The 25,822-nt window shown below is 36.4% G+C and overlaps 1 protein-coding gene across 6 annotated transcripts in view; it reads left to right on the top strand.

The window, feature by feature from the left end:
• Nucleotides 1-2,592: 2,592 nt before the first annotated feature.
• The window catches only part of PHF14 (PHD finger protein 14), a gene marked incomplete at its 3' end in the record, with an annotated part of 165,152 nt that continues 141,922 nt past the window's right edge, over nt 2,593-25,822 (top strand). For all 6 annotated transcript variants that reach the window (XM_084282777.1, XM_084282778.1, XM_084282779.1 and 3 more), the window contains exons 1-4: nt 2,593-2,699; nt 2,937-3,047; nt 12,870-13,519; nt 18,298-18,442. In XM_084282777.1, coding sequence (XP_084138903.1) covers nt 2,699; nt 2,937-3,047; nt 12,870-13,519; nt 18,298-18,442 — 907 coding nt within the window. In that variant the 5' untranslated portion in view covers nt 2,593-2,698. The remainder of the gene's footprint in view (nt 2,700-2,936; nt 3,048-12,869; nt 13,520-18,297; nt 18,443-25,822) is intronic.

Genomic DNA, 25,822 nt, shown 5'->3' on the forward strand with positions numbered 1-25,822 from the left:
CTTGTCACCTTGGCAAGCAGGAGATTGTGCAGAACTTGCTGCTGCGTGTTTGAGCATGGAGCTGCAGAGTGTGAATGAAGGGAGCTGAGCCCCCCATGTGTCATGTTAAGAGTGGAATTTTGTCTGAAGTAGGATGGGGATGCCAGTTAAAGGAAAAACAAACAAACAAACAACACTCTGGGCATGCAAATCTAAGACACAGGTCCTAAGGGAACAGGGAAGCAGGAAACACTAGACTGCATGGGTAGATAGTTAATTTAGGTAGGGCTGGCAGAACATGAACAGGAAAGGTGTTCATGGTGCACTCAGGCTATGTAGCCAAAGTACCAGTGGAGGAAACAGGTGTGAACACATCAAGTAATGATGCGGTAATGTGTTTAAAAAAAGTAGGAAACTCAGTTACAGAAAGGACACAGAGAAAACATTTTCCTTTGGATTTTTTTTTTTTCCTTCCACTGTACTCAAAATCAAAAAAAATATACATATTTAAAGTATTTTAAATTTCTGAAAGCAGAAAAAGACTTCATAGACTAACCAGTCATCAGTATGGTGTACGTAAGTAAAAAAAGACTAATACACCTGTGGAGTGGTAATTCGTGTCGACAAAATGGTTGATACTAATAAAGAAGGGGGAGATGGGGTTAATAAAGATGGGGAGATGGAGTGTGGCCATGGGGTTCGGAAAGCCCCGTGGTTAATGATAACATTAGACTCTTAACGATGAGGCCATCAGGAATGTAAAAGAGTTTAGAGGGAACAAAAAAGGGTGATTTAGGAGACTCCATGCAGTCTCGGGTTGCTTGTTCTCCAGCCCTTACGGCATGGAAGTTTCTGGGTGTTTGCTGCTGTTATATGCAAAGTTGTTTGACCAATGAAAAGTTGTTTTGAAAAGAATTGCTGTGGGGAGAAGGGTATAAAAGTGGAGCCTGTCCTCAAGATAAAAAAAAAGCAACATGATATAATGAAGTTATGTCATCAATAAAGAAGCAAAAAGAAGGAATGAAAAGGAACGGGCTAGCAGAACGGAGACCATGACGGGAACAGGCACATTGATTGCCTCTTGAAGATAGGTTCGTCAAACTCAGCAAACCGCTCAGAGAAGGTCGTGCAGAAAGTTGTTGGAAATGGGCACACCGGAGCTGGAGAGAAGCTCAAACTGAGAGAAGCGGACCCGCGCACACAACTGCCCCTCGCTGGTAAGCAGCTGCGCATTATGGGGAATCATACGTCCTTGGAAACAAAAGACTGTCCTGGTAACCTTACAGCTTATTCTCCTTATTAACAATCAGTTTATGAGCCTGAAATATGGGACCAAATTGAGGACAAGGTGTGGGACTCTGCAACTAAAAACGACAAGGTTGCAGTGGGATTGCTCGGCATCTGGCGAGAAGTCTCTGAGGCCTTAAAGAGCCATGTGGGACCACCGTCAGAAACGTGTGGTTTGTCGGATAGCAAGGGAGCTGCGGGCTTGTTTACTGATCCGACTGCTACGCCATCGGCCCCTCCACTGCTACTACTGTCGAAGGCCTTTGCTGTTTCGCTCCCTAGTGACCTGGATGTGCCTTTTGACCCAGGCCTATTGGCCTTGAAAAGGAGATGGATATGCTTTTCTTCAATCCGGGAAGAACGGGATACATAAAGCTCGAAGGCCGAGTTGCTTGACAACTTAAAGCACGACATATTGCTCAAAAGGAATGGAAAATGGAGACTTGTTTGTAATCAAGAAAAGGAATGGAAAATGGAGGCTGTTAAGTCATGGACCTTAAAGGATTGTTTGTTACCTTTTGTGATTGTACACATGTATAGGTGTACTCGAGTTTAGTAAGTCATGGAATTTACAGGATTGTTTGTTACCTTTTCTGATTGTATAGGCATACTCGGGTTTAGTATGTAAAAGCAATGTTCTGTATATTTAGAATGTTTGATGTTCATGTGTGTGTGTTGGTGGCGCATAGACTCCCTGCACACCCAGCGCTGTTCACTTGCCTTTTATACCTTTTATAAATATTTTTTATAAATATTACTAAATTCAGATTGAGATGAGACTTCATTTATAACAACACACTATGCATGTGCTTATTTGTACTTTGCAATAGCGAGGAGACTGTTGGCCTGGAGAAACATCCGTGGGGGATGCGGGCAGAGCCGTTGCGGATGCAGCACAGGCTCTCAGCTCGGGCTGTGCACTTTACAAACCCTACTTCAGTTGCCAGGAGTGCAAGAGTGAGGGTGCGAACACAACGCGTGCATCCATCCCAGAGGGAACCCAGCTCCGAGCACAGCTCTGTAACAAAAGCAGCCTTACACTGCCTCATCTCCACACGGGGGAACCGAGCAAGGTGTTTTGGGGGGAGTTATGTTTATTTTTTGAACTCATTTTCCCACTCCACGAGGCTCTGAGGGTGAATGCCCATAACAACATGGCACCCGGCATCACGGCCTGACTGCGGGGTCTCCCCGTACCCCCACAGGCGTGGCCGCCCGCCGGGCAGACTGCGGGCACCACCGCCCCTCTCGGCTTCACCTCGCTGCGCGCAACCGCGGCGAGGCCGCGCATGCGCCGTGCCGGCGGCAGGCAGAGAGGCGGGCGGGCGGGCGGGCGCGGGTGCGCATCCGGGTCGGCGCCGGGCCATTGTCTGCGGCCGGGCCGGGCTCGGCGGCTCCGTGCCCGAGGGGTCGAGGCAGCGGCGCCGCCTTCAGTAAGTGGGGCCCGGCGGCTCTGGCCGCCCCTTCCCAGGGGTGCCGGGCCGCGGGGCCGGAGACCTCCCCTTGGAGCCTGGTGCCGGCAGCCGAGCGGGCGGGGGGCTGGGGGTCGCCCCCGGCTGCCCGTGGTGCGGTGTGGGGTGCCGGGGGGCTGCCCCCGGCTCGTCCCGTGTGAGCCCGGTGCCGTGCGTTGTGCCAGCTAACAGCAACACTCTGCTTTTTTTTCCCCGCAGTGGACCGCAGCTCGAAGAGGAGGCAGGTGAAGCCTTTGGCGGCTTCGCTGCTGGAGGCTTTAGATTATGATAGCTCTGATGACAGTGACTTTAAAGTTGGAGATGCTTCAGGTAAATATGTTTGTTTGTCTGCTCGCTTCAGAATTTTCTTGGCTTTTGGTGTGTGGTTGCTCATTTAACATACGGGAGATGGGATGGGGCTAGTGAACTATTGGGGCTTGGACTCGCTTGAACTGATTCAGGTGCATAACAGGAAATTTTCATGCTGCAGATATGAAACAACTGATTAAACGAGGGATCTGTACACTACTTCAGTTGCAAATAGTTTTTTTCTCAACAGAAAACAACATTAACAAACACGTTTTGGCAGAAGCATTTGAGCATCTTCTGTGTTGACTCTCTTAGCGAAGTGTATTGCTTTTCATTTCTTCAGCCTAATGATAACTTTAAACCGTTCACTTTTAGTATTGGAGTAACTGCCCTAAAGCCATTTTGCGTTGATTTAGCCTGGGCAATAATTTCTTCTGGACTGAAGAACCCACCTAATTTCTTAAGGTTAACTCCACTCAGCAAGTGAACATCTTAGGTAGAATGATGATCTGTTCAGGTGTCTATTATAATAGACAAACTTTGGGTGTCTGCTCTACAGAAACATTTCATACCAGAAGGAAATGCTTGCCTCTGAGTGTTTTTGTTCTGCAGTCTTTTCTGTGTATGCAGATTCCTGTATCTGCAGTGAATTGCCACAGAAACTGAAAATATAAAAAAGATACCAAAATTAAATGAATAAAACTCAGGTATGTTGGGGGGGGGGTAGTGGAATAAGGGGGAAGGAGCAGGACCATGCTTGTGAATAAGTTGTACACAGGATGCTTTTTGGCATGTGCTCAGGGAAATGAGCAAAGACATATAGTGTGTGTATATATATATATATATATATATAAGATGTAAGGCAGCATTATGACAGCTTGTCAAATACCTTCAGTTTTTCATTTCTGCACTGGAGACACAGATTTATGTTTTCATGTGAATTTGTCTTGCAGAGATATTCCCCATCTCCACGTAAAGACATTTTATCATCTGGCAAGGTCTTCCTTATTAATGAACATAAGAAAAGCGTAATGATCATTTCACCTGTATCAGTTTTACGGTGTAGACTAATGCTTCCCCACCTTCCCCCCCCAACTTAGGCATACTCTCCTTGGCTGGTTTGGCAGAAGCAGGCTGCAGTGGCTTAAGGGAAAGATGTTATCTTAACAATTCTATGTAAAGTTTTGGGGGTTAATTTACCTTTTAAATTTTGCTTTAAGTATTTTTATTTTTTTCTTATTAAGTAGTTACACTGTAATGAAAAGTTGCCATAAAAGGAAGCGGCCTTTATTTACTAAAGAAAACATCCTTGTTTTGGAGTTGTAGCATAGGCTGGTTTAAAGGGGAAAGGAGAATTGGAAATGGAGTATGGGACATGAACACGTAATCCAGAACAATATGTTACGTGATTAAAGATAATCAATCATTATCTAAAAGTAATGAATAGAGCTTCCTGACTCAACTTTGTCTGGATGCGGAGGACACTTTTTTAGTTGATAACCTCTTTGACTTTTAGGATGCATATGTACATGTGGGAACAGTTGTCTAGCCTCGAGAGCGTTTCAACTTCAGTTGCGTTTTGAGGAAGTTGAATGGGAGTTCTCTTTATAGAGTAACACTTCATGGAAACAACTATATAATGAGAAAAAAACAAGTTTTAATTAGAAAATGTTTTTTTTTGGTTACTCTTTTGTGGTTTTATGTCTCATACAGCTTTGTTTTGACACGTCAGGTCCTAGATATACTCGTAGGAAAAATTAATGTTCTGTTTAATAAAATATAAGATTAAGTGAAAAGATTTTTGAAACAGAAGAGTTTTACACTTTATTCAAAGATTTTCTTCATTGTGAAAGGAAGAAGTTGTGAGGGTTTGGAGAAGGTATTAATATGAAGTTATTAAATGTATAAACTCTTAAAGTGGATGAAAAGTTGTTCTTTTGTGTCATACAATTTATTTGGATAGCTGCAGTATGTTTGAAATAGGATGCCTGTGCTGATTTTAAATGAGGTTCATATAAAAAACCTTAAATTTGGTTGTATTTAATCCATTCAGATTTGGATGGTAGAGGTACTGACATAAAGGGACTTTATTTATATGTATGCATATTTATGTATATATGTATTTGCATATATAAATATAAACACAAGTCCCTTTATATGAAAAATAAAATCAATCACTTAAAAATATGTATGTATGTTTAAAAAAATTTTGTGTGTACGTACGCAAGCACCCGTACTAGACGTATTCTGGATTGTTGCTGATAGAAAACAGATTTTCCTTTTGCTCACTGGGGAATTTAGCCTTCAAAGAATAATGTGCAATTCTCCATTACAGTCAGGGTTTCTTCTTTCAGTGATGGTAGAGATCTCTCCTTGTACAGCCTGTTGCAAATCAGAGTCTGTATATGTACAATATTTAGTATTTGTTTGAATTCAGAATTTCATTGCGCAATTTGTTTATTAAGGGAAATCAATAAAAAAACAAACAACTGTGACAGAAAGAAGAAAGTTTTTCTACATTGAAAATGACTATAAAGTCTACTCATGACTCGGAAAGATTTTGTAAGTATGGTAATTCCACAGCTCTGCAATGTATCTTTATTTGGTTCACAAATGCAGATATATGTAGCAATTTTTAAATTTAAAAAAAAAAAGACACCTATAGGTTCAAGGACTATTTAAATACTGAATTTAAATAGTTCTGAAGTTGTTTACTCCCTGCTGATTATGTTGCATCCATATGTATGAGCTTTAGGATGTTAAGTGATATGTGGTAGTAGATGATAATGTGCAAGTCTAGGAGGGCTAAATCCTGAACATTTAAAGTTTTATGTGTGTTCATTGTTCTTTCATATTTCTGGGAATATGTGATGCAGTAAGGGTTTGAGAACACCGATTTTGATTGGTGTTTAGTACAGGAAGGAATAATCATTTCTGAATTTCTGTATTCAGAGTCCTGATGCCTTCATAAAGTTTTCTTTCATTACAGAAAATATTTCTAATCACCCAACATCCATTTTCACCACAAACATTCTGAAGGGGATATGCCCTTTACTTACAGTGTAGTTAATTTATTTTCTTTTGGGTTTAGGTTACGCCAACAGGTGATTATTGACTTTTCTACTCTAAAGAAAAATTGTAACATCTGTTTAAGGAAACTGATTTTAGAACAGTTATATTATTGCAAATTTACTTAATGAAAATAGTTTTCAGGTCTGTTGGCTTTGCATTACTGAATTAAGTAATTCTTAAAACTTCTCTGTCACTGTTTCTACATAGTAAAGTAATAGTGCCATTATTTTAAGGTACTGTATATTTTCTTTACTTATAAACATCTTCAAAATTTTGTTTCTTAATAGGAGTGCTGTATGTAGTCTTAAAGTGAGATCAATGAAAAACAACGTCCAATTGGAGTCAGAGAATATCGCTGTGTGACTTGAAATGATGGTGCTCTAATGTACTCAACTGAAGTTTTTTAATAATATGATTCACAATAAAGACTAGTTATTTGAAGTTATGCTTTTGAATTAATTAGAACATCCTTTGTGATTTTTGTTGTTGTTGGTTTTGTTTGGTCTTGTTTTTAAATTTACTGAGTGCAGCAGCGATGTCAGAAACCAGTGTATAGTTGCAGGGTAATTCCCAGTAGGATTCCAAAGCAGGGATTTCCCCCTTCTTTCATCACTGAAATCAGTCACTTCAAGCAGCTCATACACTAAAACTGAAGTGATGCAGAGAAATTTATATATCTTGGTCCCTGGTCAAGAATGATGTGTAAATGTAAGGACCGAGCCTCTTCCTTTGTGTAACTAAGAAGAGTATAGTTAAATTCTGCCTCTAAGAGCTGAATTCTGTCACTATTTCTGCTACACATCTCCTACACTGAAATTTTAGAAGCGCGTGTAAATATCTTTTTTTTTTTTTTTTAATGTTGATCATGGAACCTGACCTACACAAATGCCACATACTGTTACTGTAATTGAGGCCAGTAGGAGCTCTGTTTAAAGCATGTAACAATCTATGTAAATGAATACACTAGGTATTTTGAAAAAGCAGTGACTTGATCTGGAAATATATTGCAAATATCTTTCTGTAATTCGTTTCCTATTAGTACAATAAAAATTCCACTGCTGCTTTTCTGTAAAGGATATTCTGATGTAAAGGCACGTTTACAGAGCACCAAAAGGCAGTAGTGATAAACACTAGTGAAATATTGATAAAGAAACTAACAGTTTTGTTTTTGAGAATGAACTTGTGGGATGTTTCACTAGACAGTGAAGGTAAGAGGAAATACTGAAGAGCTAATCATTGTGCAATTACTTGATAATTTACTTAATTATTAAAGTCTTTTGAAGACTTGACATTGCAACCTTAGTGTGTGGTTCTGAATGGAATTGCCAATGTCTTTTTTGTCTCTGTGGAGGTGAAAAATATGGGCATTATGTTCTTTTGGGTTATCTTCATCCCAAGTGAGATCTGTTACTGTACAGGTGTCTACCACTTGAAGGTGCTTTGGGGTGGCTGACTGGCATTTTGAACACGCGTTTTCTTTGGAAATGCTGAGATTTCTGTTCTTCCATATGTTTCCTGACAGCAGAGGAGTAATTTAAGAGCCATCCAGGGTTTTGTTTCAGTGCCAGGGCTGGATGGGTTTTATGATGGGATAACATTGTTTTTCTTTGTTTTCCCGTGCTGTGACATTTTGTGTCTTACTTTTACAGCATGTCCCTTAGAGAGCCATTGTTCACCTGTTCAGTGGTGTTCTGCTTGTTCAGTCTGTGCTGAGACAGGATGCCTACTTGGACTCATGGTCTTCTACTTAGCTACACTATTTCTACTTTTGTCTTGCATCTCCTCTTATTGTGCATGTATATGTCCATCTCTTGTGCATTTTTATGGTGCATGGAGAACATTCTGAGCTTTATTAACTCCAACTTGGTGGGATGGTCCACTAGCAATCCAGTGACCTCTGCTTATTGAGGATGGGGTGTTTCAAGTGTCTCTTGAGCGGAGACTTGTTACAGTAGCTCAGAGACTTAGTCTTCTACCTGTCACATCCCTCTTAAAAGATGCAAAGCTCATGAGCTCGTGGACGTTTCTGGGAAAAATACATGTCCAAGCTCACTACATAGTAAGTTGTACTGGAATCCAGTTGTGTGGGTTACTTCAGGACTGCGAGTTTGCTGAGGGAAGGCATGGGACATGTAATACTTCATCCAAATGAGAGAAGCTTTATAACAGTAAAAACAGTTGAAGGCTCTGAAACTGGGAAATGTCAATTGAGTTCAGGAGGTAGGGTAACCCATTCCACCCATGTTACAGCATTGTAAATTGAGGCAATTCTTAGTGACTCAATGCACATTTGAGAACATAAAGTTTTGAAAACTTAGAATTTGAGTAGGTGTCTGCTGAAGTGTGATGTAATTGAGAAGTAGAAGTGAGGAAACTGCTTACTAAATAACTTTAATTTATGTCTTTCTGTCTTTTTTCTTCTATTAAACTGAATACTTTCTGAAAGAAGAGTAATCAGTTTCATTTCCTGGCCTGCCCAGTATTTGTGTTCAGTTCAATTTTTTTTTTTCTCAAGTCTTGTTTTAGAAGTGAAATTCTCTCCTTAGAACAGAAATACCTTAATCAGCTTTGATTTTATTCTGTATGATAACTATGTTCCTTCAAACAGTTCTGATTTTTTAATTGCCAGCATTACAATATTGAATTGCCAATAGCCTACCAAGGTTTAAATACTTCAGTAACCATATCATCTCACTCTGCAAAATAGTACAGAAAGCCAGTGTCATAAACCTAGCTGACGTTAGGTTCTGTTATTTGAAGTTATGTTCAAAGAGAAGTGTTAAGCCATTTCCATTCTTGCTTTCCATGCAGCTGTGTGCTAATCAGTCTTAGCATAGTGGAGCTTGATGGCTTTAGTCTAATAGACAAATGTGATCAGAAATTTGCCACTTACATAACATTGCCTTTGGCAATTTAAAAATTCGTATTTTTCATGTATCATTGAAGTTTCCCTGCCTTTTTTTTCTTTTAACATCTACTTATTAAAATCAGAGCTTTCTAGTTGGTTTGAACATTTCCTTAAGGTATTTAAAATTAATTGCAATTTCTAGTTCAAATACGTTGGAAATGCAGCTTCTCTTACCCGTGTGCAAAGGAGATTCTGTGAGTTTGGAGCTGTTCTTCTAAGAAAGAAAGTTTTATGGGCAGAGGCTGTTGTGGCCAGGCAGTTTATCCAGCACTTTTCCTGTCTGTCAGGATGCAAGCAACATGGGTGAGGGGGGTTTGTGTGATGTGTAACATGGGCTTCTAGCAGAGATAAACAGGGAATTTCACATAATCAAAAGATTCGCTGTCTGTCTTCTGATTGGGAGAAAGAGGGTAAGGGGCTGCTGAACAGGGTGATTGTAACTGAGCTGCTTTCACCTCCCAAAGAATTAACCTCTTCTATAGCCAATATTTGTTGTTGTTACTGCCCTCCAAAAGAAGGTACTGTGAAGCATCCTATCATACCTCCACATAGTGCCAGCTGCTTCTCTTCTGCTATCTGGATTTGGTTAGGCTTTGCCAGCATAAGAGGGAAGACCAAAATTGAGTCAGTGATTGATGTCTTGGAACTAGCTTATCCTTCAAACTTCACTTAAACGATCAGTAAAATGGCTTTTTACAGAGCTGCTTGTTAAACTAAATACTGCATTGAAGAATCAGTCTTCTGTGAGTAGTCACGTGCTGTAATAATTTAGCCCCTGCTCTCCATATACATGAATTTTCTTAGAATGTTTAAAAAAAAATTATAGGGTAGAGCGTTTAGTTGCTTTTTAAATGGCCCTACAAAAGCTCTGATGGATGTTTTTTTTTTTTAACTGCTGTAGTGATTTCAGTAATGTAGTAGCTTTCCTCAGTCTTGTGCTTAGTATGTATTTGAAAGCAGCGAAGTGGTGTTTAGTGTCACCTTTGTTTACCTTCATCATACTTTTCCTAACATTAATTCTGGAGCAAAATGTTGTGTACAGGAGAATTCCTCACAGTTACCCCTTCTGGATATGACTGCCACCCGCTGCTGTGCTCAGCAGTAGCTACACAGCTACAGCTACAAGTTGTACAGAAGTAAGGGATGCCTCTTTCCCAACTGCTATCTCTCATTTTTGTTCTCAGTGGAACTCTATATTCTTCACTGTTTGACAGTGTATCTGGCCCCATCTTTTGCTGAGAATAGCTTGACTTCTGTCCCATAGGGAATGACATGATATGGTTGCCAATTTGAAAGAGCCATTCTTTAAGAATTTCTTTCAAGGAGAAAATTGTATACTACAGCTTCTTCCTAACTGAAAGTGCATCTGACAGAAGAACTGCTGCAAAAATAGCTGTTATCGCAGAACAGCGCTTTCTAGAGAAGTACCTATCACAGTGGATGCATTTAAATGGAAGAAGGATATCCCTTAGTATAAGTATCTCTGGTATGTACATGCTTACAGATAGAAAAATACAAACCATAATGTGCAGTCAAAGGCAATGAGAATTTGAGGTGAGAAGTGAATGAAACCAGGGTTTATTTGTTCTGTTTTTATATTGTTTGCATGGCATATGGCAGCTAGGGAGTGTTCTTAGTGCCATAGTGTTGATGTAAAAAATCACTGTTGATAATTTGGAGTGCTCTTTGGAAGGAAATGATCCCCAGACCGAGATTATGCCCCAAAATGAAGTAGAAGCTTAAATTCACAAGAAATCCAAGCATATTTAGAAATGCAACTGCACAAGTAAAGCATCAAAAAATCTTATATTATTTGTCTTGGAACTATACTGGGGGAGTATATTTAAGTATGCAATGTCTAGTATTTATGTATATATATGAAATAAAGTAGTATAAAAATCTGGTGAAATTAATTTTAACATGACAAAGCTCTATCCAGTCGTACAGTGAGGTAAGTATTGGCACACTGACAGTAGATCCTGTGAAATGAGAGACAAAAATAAATTTTGTCATCAAACTTACATTTAGCATTTATCAAATGTCTAGAGTCAGTCTAACTTTGACATACTTGTATTTGTTAGGTCTCATGAACACTTTCCTGATCCAAAGAAAGCTATTGTAATATAAAACTCATATATTAGATTGCATATCTGGTTAATACTGGTTTTAGTTCTTAGGCATGCCTAAAGAGTATTCTACTGTTTTGAAACTTATGTTATTATGCTTGTGCTTCCATTACTGCCATTAAGGCTTATAGGTGCAGGGGAATCACTGAATTAGTCTTTGAGCAAAAGACTACAATAATTTCTGTTACTGTGTTCATTTCTTTTCCTGGCTCTCGAAAAGGTAAAACATTTACAGGAAAATTCTTTTAGCAACTTGCAAGGGGACTATCATTCACCTGATAACAATAATCTGAGCAGCAGTAGTAGCAGCACTGATGTGTTTTCTGTTGTTGCTGTTGAAAATTATATAATTTCATCATATACTTAACACTTCTACATACAGGTATACCCATAAAACCCCAAATTAACCAACATACCTATGTAACAACTGAGTTACTGCTCAGTTGTAGACAAGAGCACCGTGGGATGGAAATAAAGGGCACGTTTCAAGTGTGCAGTATGTTTACAAAATTTACTTAACTTAGTGCGTTGTCCCCGTTTCTTTATTTGGCTTTATGAAGAGATGGATGTGCACAGAAATTCTCTCTTGTTGATACTTGGTGTAACTTTGTGTGTGTGGGGGGTAAGTAAAGTAAATAAGGACTTTTAAAAAATGTTTGAGTACCAACATGTTTCTTCTCTGCATCTATTTTATAACATCTGACAGTACCTCAGGAAGCTGATGATAGCTCTGAAAATTTAAACTGAAAGCAGTAGCCATTGCCCATTTGATCCATTGGATCAAGCAACTTTTTTTAATTTTATTTTTAATTTTTTAATTTTTTAACTTAATTTTTTACTTAATTTTTTAAAAATCTTCTCTGACTTTTTCTTTGTGTAATGCTGCAACTAATGCTGTGAATGAAAAGTAGTAGCATATAAGATGGAAGATGGATGATCTTGATAAAATTTAACAAGTTTAAGACTTGGCATACTTTCCAGTAATTTTTACATGTTCTTTACAGTACAGATGGTTGCCTTATTTTTGTGGGTTCTGCGTATGAATCCTCTTCCTTTCTGTTGCACAGATTGGCCAGTATTAATTAATGGAGATAGTGATTGAACACAGAACAATATCATCTGAATTGTATAAGGTTAGAATTTAAGCATTGTTGTGCAGCTTCAGTGCTGAATGAGTCATAGTTTATGTGGGATTAATAAGTGAAATAATATTTGTAGTTAAAAGAATCCCCCAAACCAGAAAATAAACCTGTACCAGAAATGAAGGGATACGATTATCCACATTATTAAGCAGTACTTGTTATATAAACTTCTTAATTTATTTTTTTTTTTAAATTTTAAGTCTCTCCTGTTGGATAGCTATTTCAAATATTTTTAAGATTTAGGAAACACCTCAAAAATTAAAATCTGAACGTTCTTTCACTGAGATGTGAATTCATATGGAAATTATTCTGTGCTACTTCTTACTGTTAGTATGAGCTGCAGTTCAGAGGAACATTAAACATTCATTTAATAAATTCTACTCTCTTTTTTTTCCATCTTAAGATGCACTCATGTTTAACAGATTCTCAACATGCCACTTGAAATAGCGGTATTTGGACTCCAACTGAAAAAATAGGTGGACTACCTTATGAGGGAGGAATATGCATCGTTTTTTTGTTTAACAACTTCAGCACATTTTATTTTTGGGGGTACATTTGTGTTGGAACATTTTTTAAATTTTCATGTGCTCAACAGATTCTGAAGGAAGTGGTCATGGGAGTGAAGATGCATCAAAGGACAGTGGAGAAGGTTCCTGTACTGAATCAGAAGAAAATATCTTGGAGGAGGAACCAACGGAAGAGAAAGTAGAAGAGCAACAGCCAAAGAGCTCCACTGAAGAAGAGGTGCCGACAGCAGACAAAGAGGTAATTAAAACTGAAAAGAAAGAGCAAGAAGATGAAGAAGAAAAGCCCAAAAAGAAGAAAGAAAAAGAGAAAGCAGCTGAACCTGATGCTGTGGCTGATGAGCAAACAAGTGAACCCAAAAAATGGAATTTGCGCAGGAACCGGCCTTTACTGGATTTTGTATCAATGGAAGAACTAAATGATATGGACGATTATGACAGTGAAGATGACAATGACTGGCGGCCTACTCCTGAGAAAAAAAAAGGAAAAAATGCACTGCGAAAAGAAGGGAGCGATGGAGATAATGAGGATGATGAAGATGATGGGAGTGGGAGTGATGAGGATGACAATGATGAGGAAGGTAATGAAGAAGATAACAGCAGCACAGCTAGCGATGGAGGATCCAAGAAGAAGAAGAGTAAAGTTCTTAACAGAAATAATGCAGATGATGAGGAACTGACAAATGATAGCCTGGCTCTTTCACAAAGCAAGAGTAATGAGGTAGTGCAACCAACTTTCTATAATATATCTGTTGAGAAATGGAAACTACTCCACAGTGCTATTCTGTTAGTTTGAAAAGTTGAATTGATTGGCTTGAATTATGTTTAATGAAGCAGCAAAACTGTGCTAAATAGGCACTCACTGCTTATTAAATAAACTTCCTTGGACCATTTGGCCAATCTATTGCCTCTAAAGTCAATAGACAGACTTCTCTTGGCTTTGGGGATGGGTGGGCTACTTCTAAAGTAAATAGGAGGTCTGGTATGCAAATCAGCACGTATCAGTGAGATAGTTCGCCTAAATGTTCCACATCTGTAATATTATAAAAGTTAAAAGCATCTCGCATGTTCTTAAAATAGCTAAATAATAGGTTATTTATTTTATCCTAGCCCTTCTTTGTGACAGATGTCAAAGACTGAGTGCTAAGTTCACTGATAGAAGAATTCTAACCAAAGAAATACGCACAGTTGGTTTTAAAATCAAATAGGATAATCATGATAATCTATGCTGGTTTTGTTTATAATGCACACAGGTGAAGTAAATTCTTACAGTGCTAAGAAGCATTTGGGGACTATTATTATTACATGTCTAACTGTAGAATCTGAAAATTATATGTTGTGTCTAATAATGACACTTTTTTTTTTCCATGCACAATTACAGTTGCCTTAGAGGTTGTGCCTGTGGAAAAACTAAGATATTAGCTTGTCAGGATGGTTGATTTCATATCCTACGATAGCAAAATCCTGAACAGAGTAAAAAGAATTACTGTAAAATCGACATTTCATTTTCAGGAAATAATTGCAGTGTTAATGAAACATTTGATAAATGATAATGATATGACACTATTTAAAGTTCTGCCTGTTTTATTTCATATTTATTTTAATGAGAACTAAAAAGAATATTTTGAAGAATGAGTAGTCTCTGTTCCAGATACCTTGTTATGTTATAAATAATATTTATTAATATATGATTGCAAGCAAGCTGTGCAGTTTTAATTACTAGTAATAACTGATTTAAAAAATCCATAATTCTAGGTGTTTTTTTTATGTTGTATATAGGCATCTACTGTTTTTAAATTAGTATGAATGGGGATGTTTGCAAATTTAGCTTATTATGTATTTTAGATGCCACCTTGGTGTGTATGAAGTACTTTTTATTTATTTATGTATCTATTTTCACTTAATTTGTCATTTGCAGTCTGTAGAAGCTAAATGTTTCTCTATTGTTAACAGCTAACTTGGCCTGTGAAATGGTTTCATCTTCACAGCTGGTTTTGGCAGGAGGAAAAGTCTTTCATACCCTAGCTCAGGAACTGATCGTGCTTTATGGATACCAATGACAAGAACTTCAAGTCATCGTTCTGAGATAGGCTGTTTCCTTACAGTGTTGTTTCCCATATCAGAATGGAGATACAAAAATAGATTCTTAAGGATATATGAATATGTCCTTAATTTCCATTGACTTGGAAAATTAGGCCTGTTATACAGAGAGCTGTTAGGCTGCGTTTTTTGGGAAGCTTCTTAATATGTATAGTCCTCAGAATTCATTGTTGCCTTGGATTTAGGATATTAATCAAAAGATAAAAATAAAAATTTGAAAACTTGAAGTTCAAATAATAATTTTATAATTGATAATCTGTGTATGTAAAGCAGAGCACTGTTTGTGAAAAGGCCTTCTAGCAAGAAGTCTTGTAATAGCGTCTGTAGACTGGACTCTGCACTGTAATTTTTAGATTAATATTCAACTGTATTTTTAACAGTGCACTTTCCACTACTATATTTTCTAATAAAAGGTTTGTGGAAAAAAAAAGTCCTGTTTTGCAGAGAAGCGAAATCTCATTATGCTGCAGAAGCTAAGTACTTAGAAAAACAGATGTCTTAATGCATAATTACTGCATGAAGGAATGTTCAGGCAATTAACTCTGAACATTGTAGTAGTGGCCTTAGTATGTGTATTTCCATTTTTTACTGACCAACTCCCTTTATTTTTTGTTTGCGATTTTCATTTTATTTTCTTGCATGTTGCAAAATATTTTGAGGTGTGGGTATATGGTATTTTTTCCAGTTCCCTAATGTGCACCTAACTAGGCGCTTTTCTACTCTGTGAAGCACAGGCAGACAAACTGAGCTTGCTTTTCTAGAATTAAGCATCATTAGTAGATAAACGATGCTTTTCTGATTTTTTTTTTTTTAATTGTTCCCAGTGAGGTTATTTATTGTAAAGATTCCATGAAATTTATATGTAGGTAGGCATATAGCTTGAAAAACTTGCTTTCTTCATTACCACCACAGAAATGAGGATTACACAGTGATTCAGATGAAATCCATTCTCTCACTTGGGTAGGGTGCAGGCGCTGTTCAGGTGGTTCGAGTTCCTGCCTCGACCTCAAGGTTCCTGTTCTTCAGGCAAGTAGGGTCACCTATAGGGCAAGGCAGGACAGGGCAGAACAGCATGCCTTCCAGATTGCTCCCTACAGGTCTGTGTAGAAAATTAAGCTATTCAGTTGTTCTGTGTTTGACCTGTTGGCTGTCTTCATGTAATGTAAAGCATTACGAATGTGGATCCTAACCCTAGCTCTACATTTGATGCCCATCCATCACTGGTTGTTTCTTTTCTTTTGCCCAGGTTTGCAGATGTGTTGTTTTTACAGTGCAATTCCATTTAAAGTAATACTTGTTTTGCTTTAGTAATTACCATACCTTGGGCTTCTATGACAGCAGAGGTTGCAAATTTTTTTAAACTTAAGTTAGTGAAGCCAAATACCAGTTTAAGTTGAAGGTATTGTCAGAAAAAGCTGGTTTCTGTATGCTTCCAACAAGCCTGTGCTACTGAACAGTTATCTGCCAGAGTGAGGGAGCACCTTTTATTGTTGACTATCCTCAAGGTGTGCACGTTATAAGTAATGGTGGGCCACTGTGTTTTTTTTTTTTGTTGTTGTTGTTCTTTTGAAAAAAATGTGCAAGTTTCTTGCTTGCCTCCAGGTGTGTCACAGCTTTGTCCTAAAAGGAGGATGTTGAAAGAAATGCTTGTTAAGCCTGAACTCTATAAGGGAAGACCTTGTCTTCACCATTCTGGCCTTCCTGTAAACAAGTGCGACCTTATGAATGGTTGTGTAATCTTTCATTTTTACCTCTATATGAATGTGATTTTTTTTTTTAATAGGTCATCTTTTCTTACTTTTTTTCGAACAAATAAGTGGCCAAAAGCCTTTCTTAACTGTTAGAAGTATGTGTTTGAGCTTTCCTACATCAAAAACATTACAACAAGCCACCTCTTTTATTTAAGGTGAACTATTTGAGACCAGCTTTAGGTCGTGAGGATATTTTACCGCTTTATTTTGCTTTAAAATCAAGCAAAGATGTCTCTCACCATCCACAAATACGTGCCTAGATAAACCCAAAGTACAGAGACCAAGGAGACATCATCAATGATTCATTGAAAATTTTGTTTGGAGGCTTACTGTATAAGATTGAGAGACTACACTGATCTACATAATTATTTTATGATAAATTTAAGATCCTTGAGGAAGAATGTGTACCTCAGTTAACATTCATGGTAATTTTTAACTGCTTAGGGTATGCAAGCATATTGGTGCTATGTTTTCAGTCATAAATAAGGAGAGAGGAGAAAGAAATATGCTTGATAAGGAACTTTCCAGCTTTTTTTTTTTTCTTTTCCTATTTAAGGTACCACAGAGGTTTCGGAATATTCTCAGATTTCAAATGGACGCTCAGAAACTGGTCAGAAATCTCTGCTCAGAAACTGGTTTTCTTTATCCTGATCCGATCAGCTTCACCAGTATGCCTAGTTTCACACTTCCCTGTATGCCTTCATATCACCAATGAAGACAGTCGAAGCTCAATGTTGCTTTTAGTATAGAAAAGAAGAAAATGTATAGAAGTCAGGAAACTGCAGAAGTCTGTGTACCTTACACTAAAAATAAACTATTTTATAGTTTTATAGTATTAAATATAATAAATAATAAATTGTGGAAAGAATGAAAACTTGCATACAGTTTGTTTGGCTTGTGAAACACTTCTGTTTCCTCAGAGAAATTCCCTGTCAAAACTCAGTCTTTTTAAGTGGTGTAGTACACACTGAAGGCTGCCAAGCCAGAGCAATGGACTCGCTCTGCAAATCCTTACTCCTGTTTAAAATCAGAAGAAAATAAGTTGTTATAAGGATTTGAATAGAGACATACACATGTGTGTAATAAAATAAAACAACAGAGTCAGTAATTTATATTTTACATATATGAAGACTTGGCAGGCTTAGCTGTTTGTTTTCAAATTTTATCACATATGTGTGAAGTTTATTTTTGTATCTGTTGATTTTTGACAAAATGAAACATCTTTTCTGAATACTGGGACATGGAAGGTCACTTTTTGTCCTGGTGGTTCTGTGTTTTTGTTTGTTTTGTTTTGTTTTCCTTTTTAAATGGCTTCATAGGGGTCTATGTGTGCTCCTGTTTATAGAAGATAGCTTAAAGTGAAATATATGATTTTATTCAAAAAAATAAGACCCGTCGCTGGGCTTTAGATCTAAACAGAACTCCAGGTATATCAAGATCAGATTGTATCCATCCTTTCTCCAAGCTCTTAGTTTTACAGATTAAATGTTTAAATGTTTTGATGGCAACAAAAAAAAGTATATGAAACTTTTATTCTTGATTTCTTTTTTTTCTTTTTTAATGAAAACTGAGCAAATAGCACATCTTTTGTTTGTTTTATTTAAAATTGAAATTCCTGTCATAATCTGTCTTCATTTTTCAAAATTAGGATTCATTGATCCTTGAGAAGTCCCAAAATTGGAGTTCCCAGAAAATGGACCATATTTTGATTTGTTGCGTTTGTCTTGGAGATAACAGTGAGGATGCTGATGAAATAATCCAGTGTGACAACTGTGGAATAACAGTGCATGAAGGTAATACAATTCCTTCATTCTTAATGTGTGAGGAAAGCTTATACTTTATTTAATAAAATTTTGACTGGCTTCAAAAAAAAAAAATAAATCTTTGAACTCTGGTGGGTAATTTTTATAGTACTGCATGGATCCTTTCAGTGGTGAAACATTCACCTACTTTAGGATAGCACGTGCAAGCAAGTACAGGGCAGGTCATGGTCTACACAGACCTACAGAATGAATCGCATTTTGCAAATATTCCAACTAAAGATTGCGTTTTCAGGGCTTTAGGCTATCACATCAAATGTATTTTTGTCATATCTATTTCAGTACGTAAATGTGACTACATAATGGGGGTAGAAGATCATAAGAATAAAAGATCTTGTACCAAAAAAAAAAAAGTGGGGTGGGGGAGGGGGTCACATATATTTTTACTGTACCAAAAAGGCAGAGAGATGGTGAGGATGAGAGGACGGAATTGGCAACAGTACTGAACAGCTAGCCTTGAACTTTCTCATAATCTTCACTCATAATTTGAAAAGCAGAAACTTTAAAGTTAAAACGTATTTGAAGTGTTGGTTTGCTAATTGCTTTGAAATCTAGAGTATGTTTGGATTTAAATGTAGGAGTCTTTTCTACAGTGTATAGGGGAGAGAAGGAGGCAAGAGGTCTGAGAGGTAAGTAGAGCCTTAAGTAGATAGAATATAATACTTGATTGCTTTGTGGGTTTCTGTGTAAGACTTTTGAACTTCATAATTTTATTTTTCTGTGAATACTGTTCTGAAATACTAACTTGTTTGCTACAACTTCTGTATGCCTTATGAATATGCCAGTTGTTAAACTAATTTAAAGGGTGATTTGAAAAGAGGAGGGAAATGTATGTTCCTCTTTCTATAGTCAACTTTTCACTGGCTTTAAAGGAGGATTTCCACAATAATTCTGAGATGAGCATGTGGGATTTTAACAGCCTTACAAGAAAGGTGAGGCTATATTATATTTTTGCTCTTGATAGTAACACCTTAAGTACCTGGTGCCTGTTCAGTAACGACTGCATGAGGTTTTCCAAAGGAATGAGGGGTGATAACTCATCTGGGAGCAACTCTGATAGAGCTCACATGGAACGTAGCATGGCTAAGCGGTATAGGGGGATTCTGATTTGGACCTAGAATGGTGGATGCTTAAGAAACTCTTCTACTTGCCTTACATTTTGAGATTGCTAAAAAGTCAATTTCATTTTAGTGCAACCCTTTGCTTTGTTTTATCATATGCCTGGCCTGCATCACTTGTCCAAAAGCTATTTCTCCTCTTCAGACACCTAGCCAAAACTCTGTACAATTTAAAGAGCAAATAACTGGTCCAAAGTCAAGAATCTGTAACTACCCCTAAAACTACATAAGCAGCATATATGTAATACTATACTTTATACTTTATATATAACAATGTACTTTTATATACTACATATATGTAATACTATACTTTGCATATATATGCATATATACTTATGCATATGTTTGCATACTTATACTTTGCTTACTTTTATTTCTAAAAAATTCAAGTTCAGCCTGGAAATTAAATCCATCGATTAAATTTGTTCTCATTTCACATACTGATCTATTGTTTTCCTTTAAAAAAAAAAAGAAACCTTAGATTGCTAGAGAAAAAACTCTTTTAAATTTGTAATTGTACAGTTGCTTGTGTGTTTACTTCTGCATAGACAGAACTCTCATTTCTTTTTATAAAAAAGTCTTTAGGCAGTAATCTGTCACTTTGGATAAATGCTTTTGTGGTAAGATCGTGTAATAGCCGGACACCCCCAACTGTGGTGTCAGTTTTCCTGACACATTGATTGCAGCATGTCTGAACAAAATGTCTGGTGCATATCACAGGATATGACATAACTGTAGGTAGTATACTTGCTAGCTATTGCTCTTGGGTTAGTTGCTATGAATTCAATAAGAGAAGTTTTACGTTTTTCCATCTGTGTTTTTTCCATCGGCTCTATTTTTATTTTTATTTTTTTGCTTTACTGGGATGTGTATGGCGGAGAATAAAACTTCGCTTGCTAAAAGTTATAGTGTAGTCTCCATATGCTTTAATATTTCTGCTTACTGTGGTCTGCTTCTTTCTGGTTTAAGCATTCATTCTCTAATATCATGTACTCCAGTACTGTCCGTTTACTAAATAAAAATATTCTTCTGGAATTTTGATGCCTGAAGTGGTTAATATCTTTTTTCTAAATTCTTGGCTGAATTAAGGGTTGAATGTAACATATTTTAAATACAGCGTTTATTTTTGCAAACCTACACTATACTCATGTATACTGTTAATGCTTTCTTGATTCATAGGTGGTGTTAGCATATGTAGATGTTCTGTTTGACTGAAAAAAAATTATCCCCTTGGATAATTGGATAAGACAGAAGAACACATGAAGGCAAGACAAGAATTAGGTCTCATCCCTTTTCCTTCTGTGGCATAAATTTCGGTACAATTGTTCCAATGCTAGCATTTTAGTGTTTGTAATTTCATTGTAATGACAATGCATAAAAATAAGCTAACGATAGAGTGCAGTAGGTTTAAAATAAAGTTAGTTTCCTGTATAAAATGACACGCAATAGACAACTTAGCTGTAATCATAATACGGAGATGCAGTTTGTGGAAGAATAAATGTTATGAGAATTTTAACTTCTTGACTTTCATGTGTTTAAATTCATGGGCATTACTTGTATAGCTTTATCACTTAGTGGTAAATTCAAGGAGGGGGCAAACACGGAGTTGTGATACAGCTATAAGGAATACATAGCATGTATTCACAAACAGTAATTGAGAAGGGGCTCTCAGGTAGTCTAAAGATACAAAATTCCAAAATTCAGAATTTTATGCTCATTAAGGAAATACATCATGCATGTTCAGTGAAGTGTTTTTTTTTAAGTTTCCTTTGACATATTTTCAAATCAAAGAGGCAGGTGATTGACTTACTGCACCTGGGACCTATTCAGCATTAAGTCTAACAACTGAAACCGAACATGTTAGTTAGAAGACATGCATCTTTTTTGTTGTCCTTTCAGGTTGTCCTCAGGTTGAAACCTAAACAACTACAACCAACACTACCACCTAAACAACTGTGCTGCCTTGAGAAAGAATTTGGAAGATTACCTCCCAGTGTTGCTTGGGAGATACACTTGTAGCAAGCTGTTACATTGCTTTTTGTTCCAAACTCCACAATTCCCAAACAGGATGGTCAGACAGAACAACTTTGTCTTGCTGATCAGCTTAGTTGGTAAATACAAGGTTGGAAAGATTTATTAAGCAACATATTGGCATGACTATGCATTTTAAAGAGTCATAAAAATAACACTCTATAAATCATTGTTAGTAGGACAATTTTTTTTTTTTTTTCAAACATGGGAGAAGAAGGCACAAAATCTGTTGAACCTTTATACTCATCAAAGTTTTACGGATCCAAAAATGAGATAGCGCAGATTAAAGAATACTACTTTGGTAAAATAAGGAAATACCTGTTTTAAAGACTGAACTCTTGATCTCTGTATTGTAATTATTCAGACAGATGTGGAATAAAATACATTTAGACTTGTTTATCAAGTGCCTTCTGTACTGTCTGATTTAATACACAAACTAAGTTATAGCACTGCAGTGCAAAACGCTTCTTTTTAATCTTTCAGCTTAAAAGAGAAATGTAAGTCCCTTAGCATGGCTGTCACGTTGCTTGAAATTAAGTGGAAGCCGCTGAAAGCATGGTTTAGAACTGCAAATTCATCTTCTCCATCAGTGTTAATTGTTGAGTCATATTTACTATATCTGCTTGCCTGAATGTGTTTGATAAACAGTTGATCCACAATTCTAACTTCTAAGCGTAGCATTAAGTGTACTGCAAGTATGCGTAGCATTCAATTAACTTATTTTAAGACGGAATATTAATCTGATCCATTTAAGCTTTCAGTTGGCAGTTATTGTTACAGCTAATGATGGCAAGAGGAAAAAAAATAAATTCAGTATTTCATTTTGAAAAATGTTTTGAATTCTGACACTGCTTAGCAGTGTTCTTCACCTTTGCCAGGGTTTTTGTTATGATTGCAAGTTTATAAACAGAAAGCATGGTGCCGTATCTTGAAAAACTGTAAGGTATTCAAGAAGTAATGCTTATGTGAAGCAACTCACAGAGGAGGCTCAGGTGTGTGTTCCAGAATAGCTACCACCAATGACTAGGATATTGTGAATGGACAGAAGAGGTGAATGCTATAATGATCTTAGCTGTTGATTGTTCTAAGTACTCTTACTTGGACTGAAATTCAAGTTTTAGCCCAATCAATACATTTCTTCAAAAGGGTTTCATTCTTAAACTGCTTTTACCTTCATAACTCAATCGAAGTGATTTTTTTTCTTGCATATTAAAAAAAAAAAAAAAAAGTTAGAGCTGTTCCTGAACATATTTGGCATCCTAAATGACATCAGTATTTTATTATGTGACCCTTTAAATTGGGACAAATATTGTGTCATCAATTACTTTTTGTTTTTAAATTCTTTATTATTCTGTATATTTTTGGCATGTTATTTTTTCACTGCTAGTTTGTCAAAGGAATTTAATTATCTTCATAAGCATATTGATTTTTGGGTGTGGAATCCATGTGAAAGATTTACGGTCTCGCTTTTACATTGTAGCTTTACAGACATTTCATGTATACATCTGCTCAAAAGATCTGCATTATCCAGATGGTTATTAAATTGATGAAATTTGATCTCTTCTCTGGTTTCTGTTACCACTTAACAACCCAAAAGCAGCAGGCACCCTTCATAGCAAACATGAGAAAAATTCTGTGTTAAAGTACTTGCATATCCTTAAAAGACAACACACCTTAACAGGTGGTTTCTAATTAATTTGGGGGCTCTTTTTTTTTTTTTTTTTTAAGTATTGTTAGATCAAATTTAGATTTTAGCTGTGAAGTTGCATTTAAATACTATGTGTTTCACTAATCTATTTGCATTAGTGTTAACTTGTGCTAGAAAATAAACTCTACAGATTTGTTGTGTAAAGCTCAGAATTATGTTGGAGCATGCTCAAACAGATTATGCCACTACTCAAGTGAAGTTCTTTTCCTAATGGTTGAGGATAATGACCTGATGTGTGTAGTAGAAAAAAACTACTCCTGAAGGCAGCCTTTTTACTCCTACTTATGCTCCTTCACAGCAACTGAGGTTTCTGGTACAAAATCATACAATCTCTGGAACACTGTTTTGTATCTTGGTTTCTCTAGCTTTATTTGCCAGTTAGTGACTTATGGGCTGGATTAACTTTGCTCCAACTGGAGTGCACAACATTGTTTTGGTGTACTTATCAGCTGTGATTAATGGTAATGTAGTGTATTTTTTCCAGCTAATGGCCATCCCTTTTGCTGCATGTAGCAGTAGCGTGTTTAGCTTTTGCTAAATGACAGGGAAAAAGAGTGGATGCCTGCTTGTGTCTGTTAGAGATCTTGAAGTCTTTAAGGCTGTCATATTTAGACAGAAGCTAGAAAAATTAATTTTTATATAAATTAATATAATACACAATATTAATATCTATATAATTATAAATACAATCATATTTAAATTTTATAATATATATACATATATATTAAATATAATTATATATTTTATGTAAATATATAATTATTTATATAATTATTTTAAAAATATTATTAGAAGAAAAAAACACTTGGGTTATAACTCTTGACAACTATTTTTATCCACATGAGAAAATTACTTATATTTGCGTTTTCATGGAAACCAAGTCTGTTGTCAACACATGTGAGACAGATGGAAATAATTGCAGCAAATGCATGTAGTTTTCTAGGAAGAAGGAGAAAAAATGACTGATAAGTGTAACTAGGCAAATATTTCAGAATGAAGGTAAGACGGTTGTGGGAAGTCACTGTGCTAATTTTAGCAGCCTGACAGCACTTAGTTGAGAAAAACAAATCTAATTACATTTGATTGTTGAAGAATTATCAGTGTTCGGAAGAAACCAATTTTATTTTGCCATATGGATTGATGACAGTATTACTGCTCCTATAGTGCTAGGTAATTTTAATAAGCACATTTAGGAAAATATTAGTTTGATAAGAACGGTCTGTCAGAATTATAAAAAGCTTAATTATTCATCAACCATATAATATCAAGGTGTTATGTGTTTGTACATTAATGTAATTGCTTAAAAGTAGCCTTGCTGGCATGTATTCAAGATTGTGTTGTTACAACTTAAAAAGGACTTTCTGGGACACCACTTAAAGCTGGTATGACATTATAAAGAAAATTGAGTTAGTTTATGTATGAGCTATACAATATTTTATATACCTAATGAATCTTGTCTGGCACTTCTGGGTATTATTTGTCCTTTGATTCTGGAATACTTCTATAATAAAAAAGAAACATTCTGGTGACTTAATTTAATACTTATTGATGAATCTTGTGCTGTAATGGAAGACTATATTTCTTAAATGGTACCTACAGTGAGTGTTATTGCTTATATTCTGAATGTAGTTTTAGTCTATTATCTCTGTTTCTGTCACAAGAGGAGTTAGAGCACTGTTACTATTTTATTATAGTCAGTGGGTAATGAACCAAACTAACAAATGATGTTGCTATTTAATTGCAAAATTCAATAATTTAACTGCTCTGCAAGCAAAAATGTTGACTTGATCACTGTTGTCGACAAATAGCTGAGTTTAATCTTTCAGCAGTGTCTCTACTTTGTTTTAATGTAGACAATGAAATATTATTTTTCTCTTATTGAGGAAAAGGTAAATATTCAAAGTGTGTCATGTACAGAAGTATGTTTTTGTGGTGATAAGCATTAACGTCTTCCTTTTTGTCATTTACAGTAGTAGGAATACTACTCTTACTCTTTTTCAAAATTTATATAACGAGCTTCTAAATCACTTTAAAATACTAAATTTACAGCGATTAAGCCAGAGATGTGTTAAAATCATAAAAGCACTGGGCATACCAAAGAAGAATTGAGAAATTGAATAAGTTTAATCATAGTTTAAAATCAAGTAAAATGAGAATGCTAAAAATTTAAAATATACTTCATCAATCACCAAAATGGTGTCTCAAAACTGTTAGTCTGTGCTCATCAGATGATACTTCAGTTTTAAAGTTACAGAAGGTCTTTTTAAGTTCAGTCTTACAAACCTTGGGGGATGCAAATTCTTATTTTTATTTTTAGTATGTATATTCTCTTTTACCTGAATTGGATGCTGAATGCAAAGTGGAAAAGTGGGCTGGCTGTTTGTTGAACGGGTACTGCTAGCATGATTGACTTCTTAGAGGGAAAAAAAAACACCACACCTTCGTTTCAGGGTAGCAAGAAGCCAAAAGATCAGAATATCCAAGAGAAAGCTGTAT

Source organism: Netta rufina (assembly GCF_964035555.1).
Source record: "Netta rufina genome assembly, chromosome: 2".
NCBI classification, from domain to species: domain Eukaryota; kingdom Metazoa; phylum Chordata; class Aves; order Anseriformes; family Anatidae; genus Netta; species Netta rufina.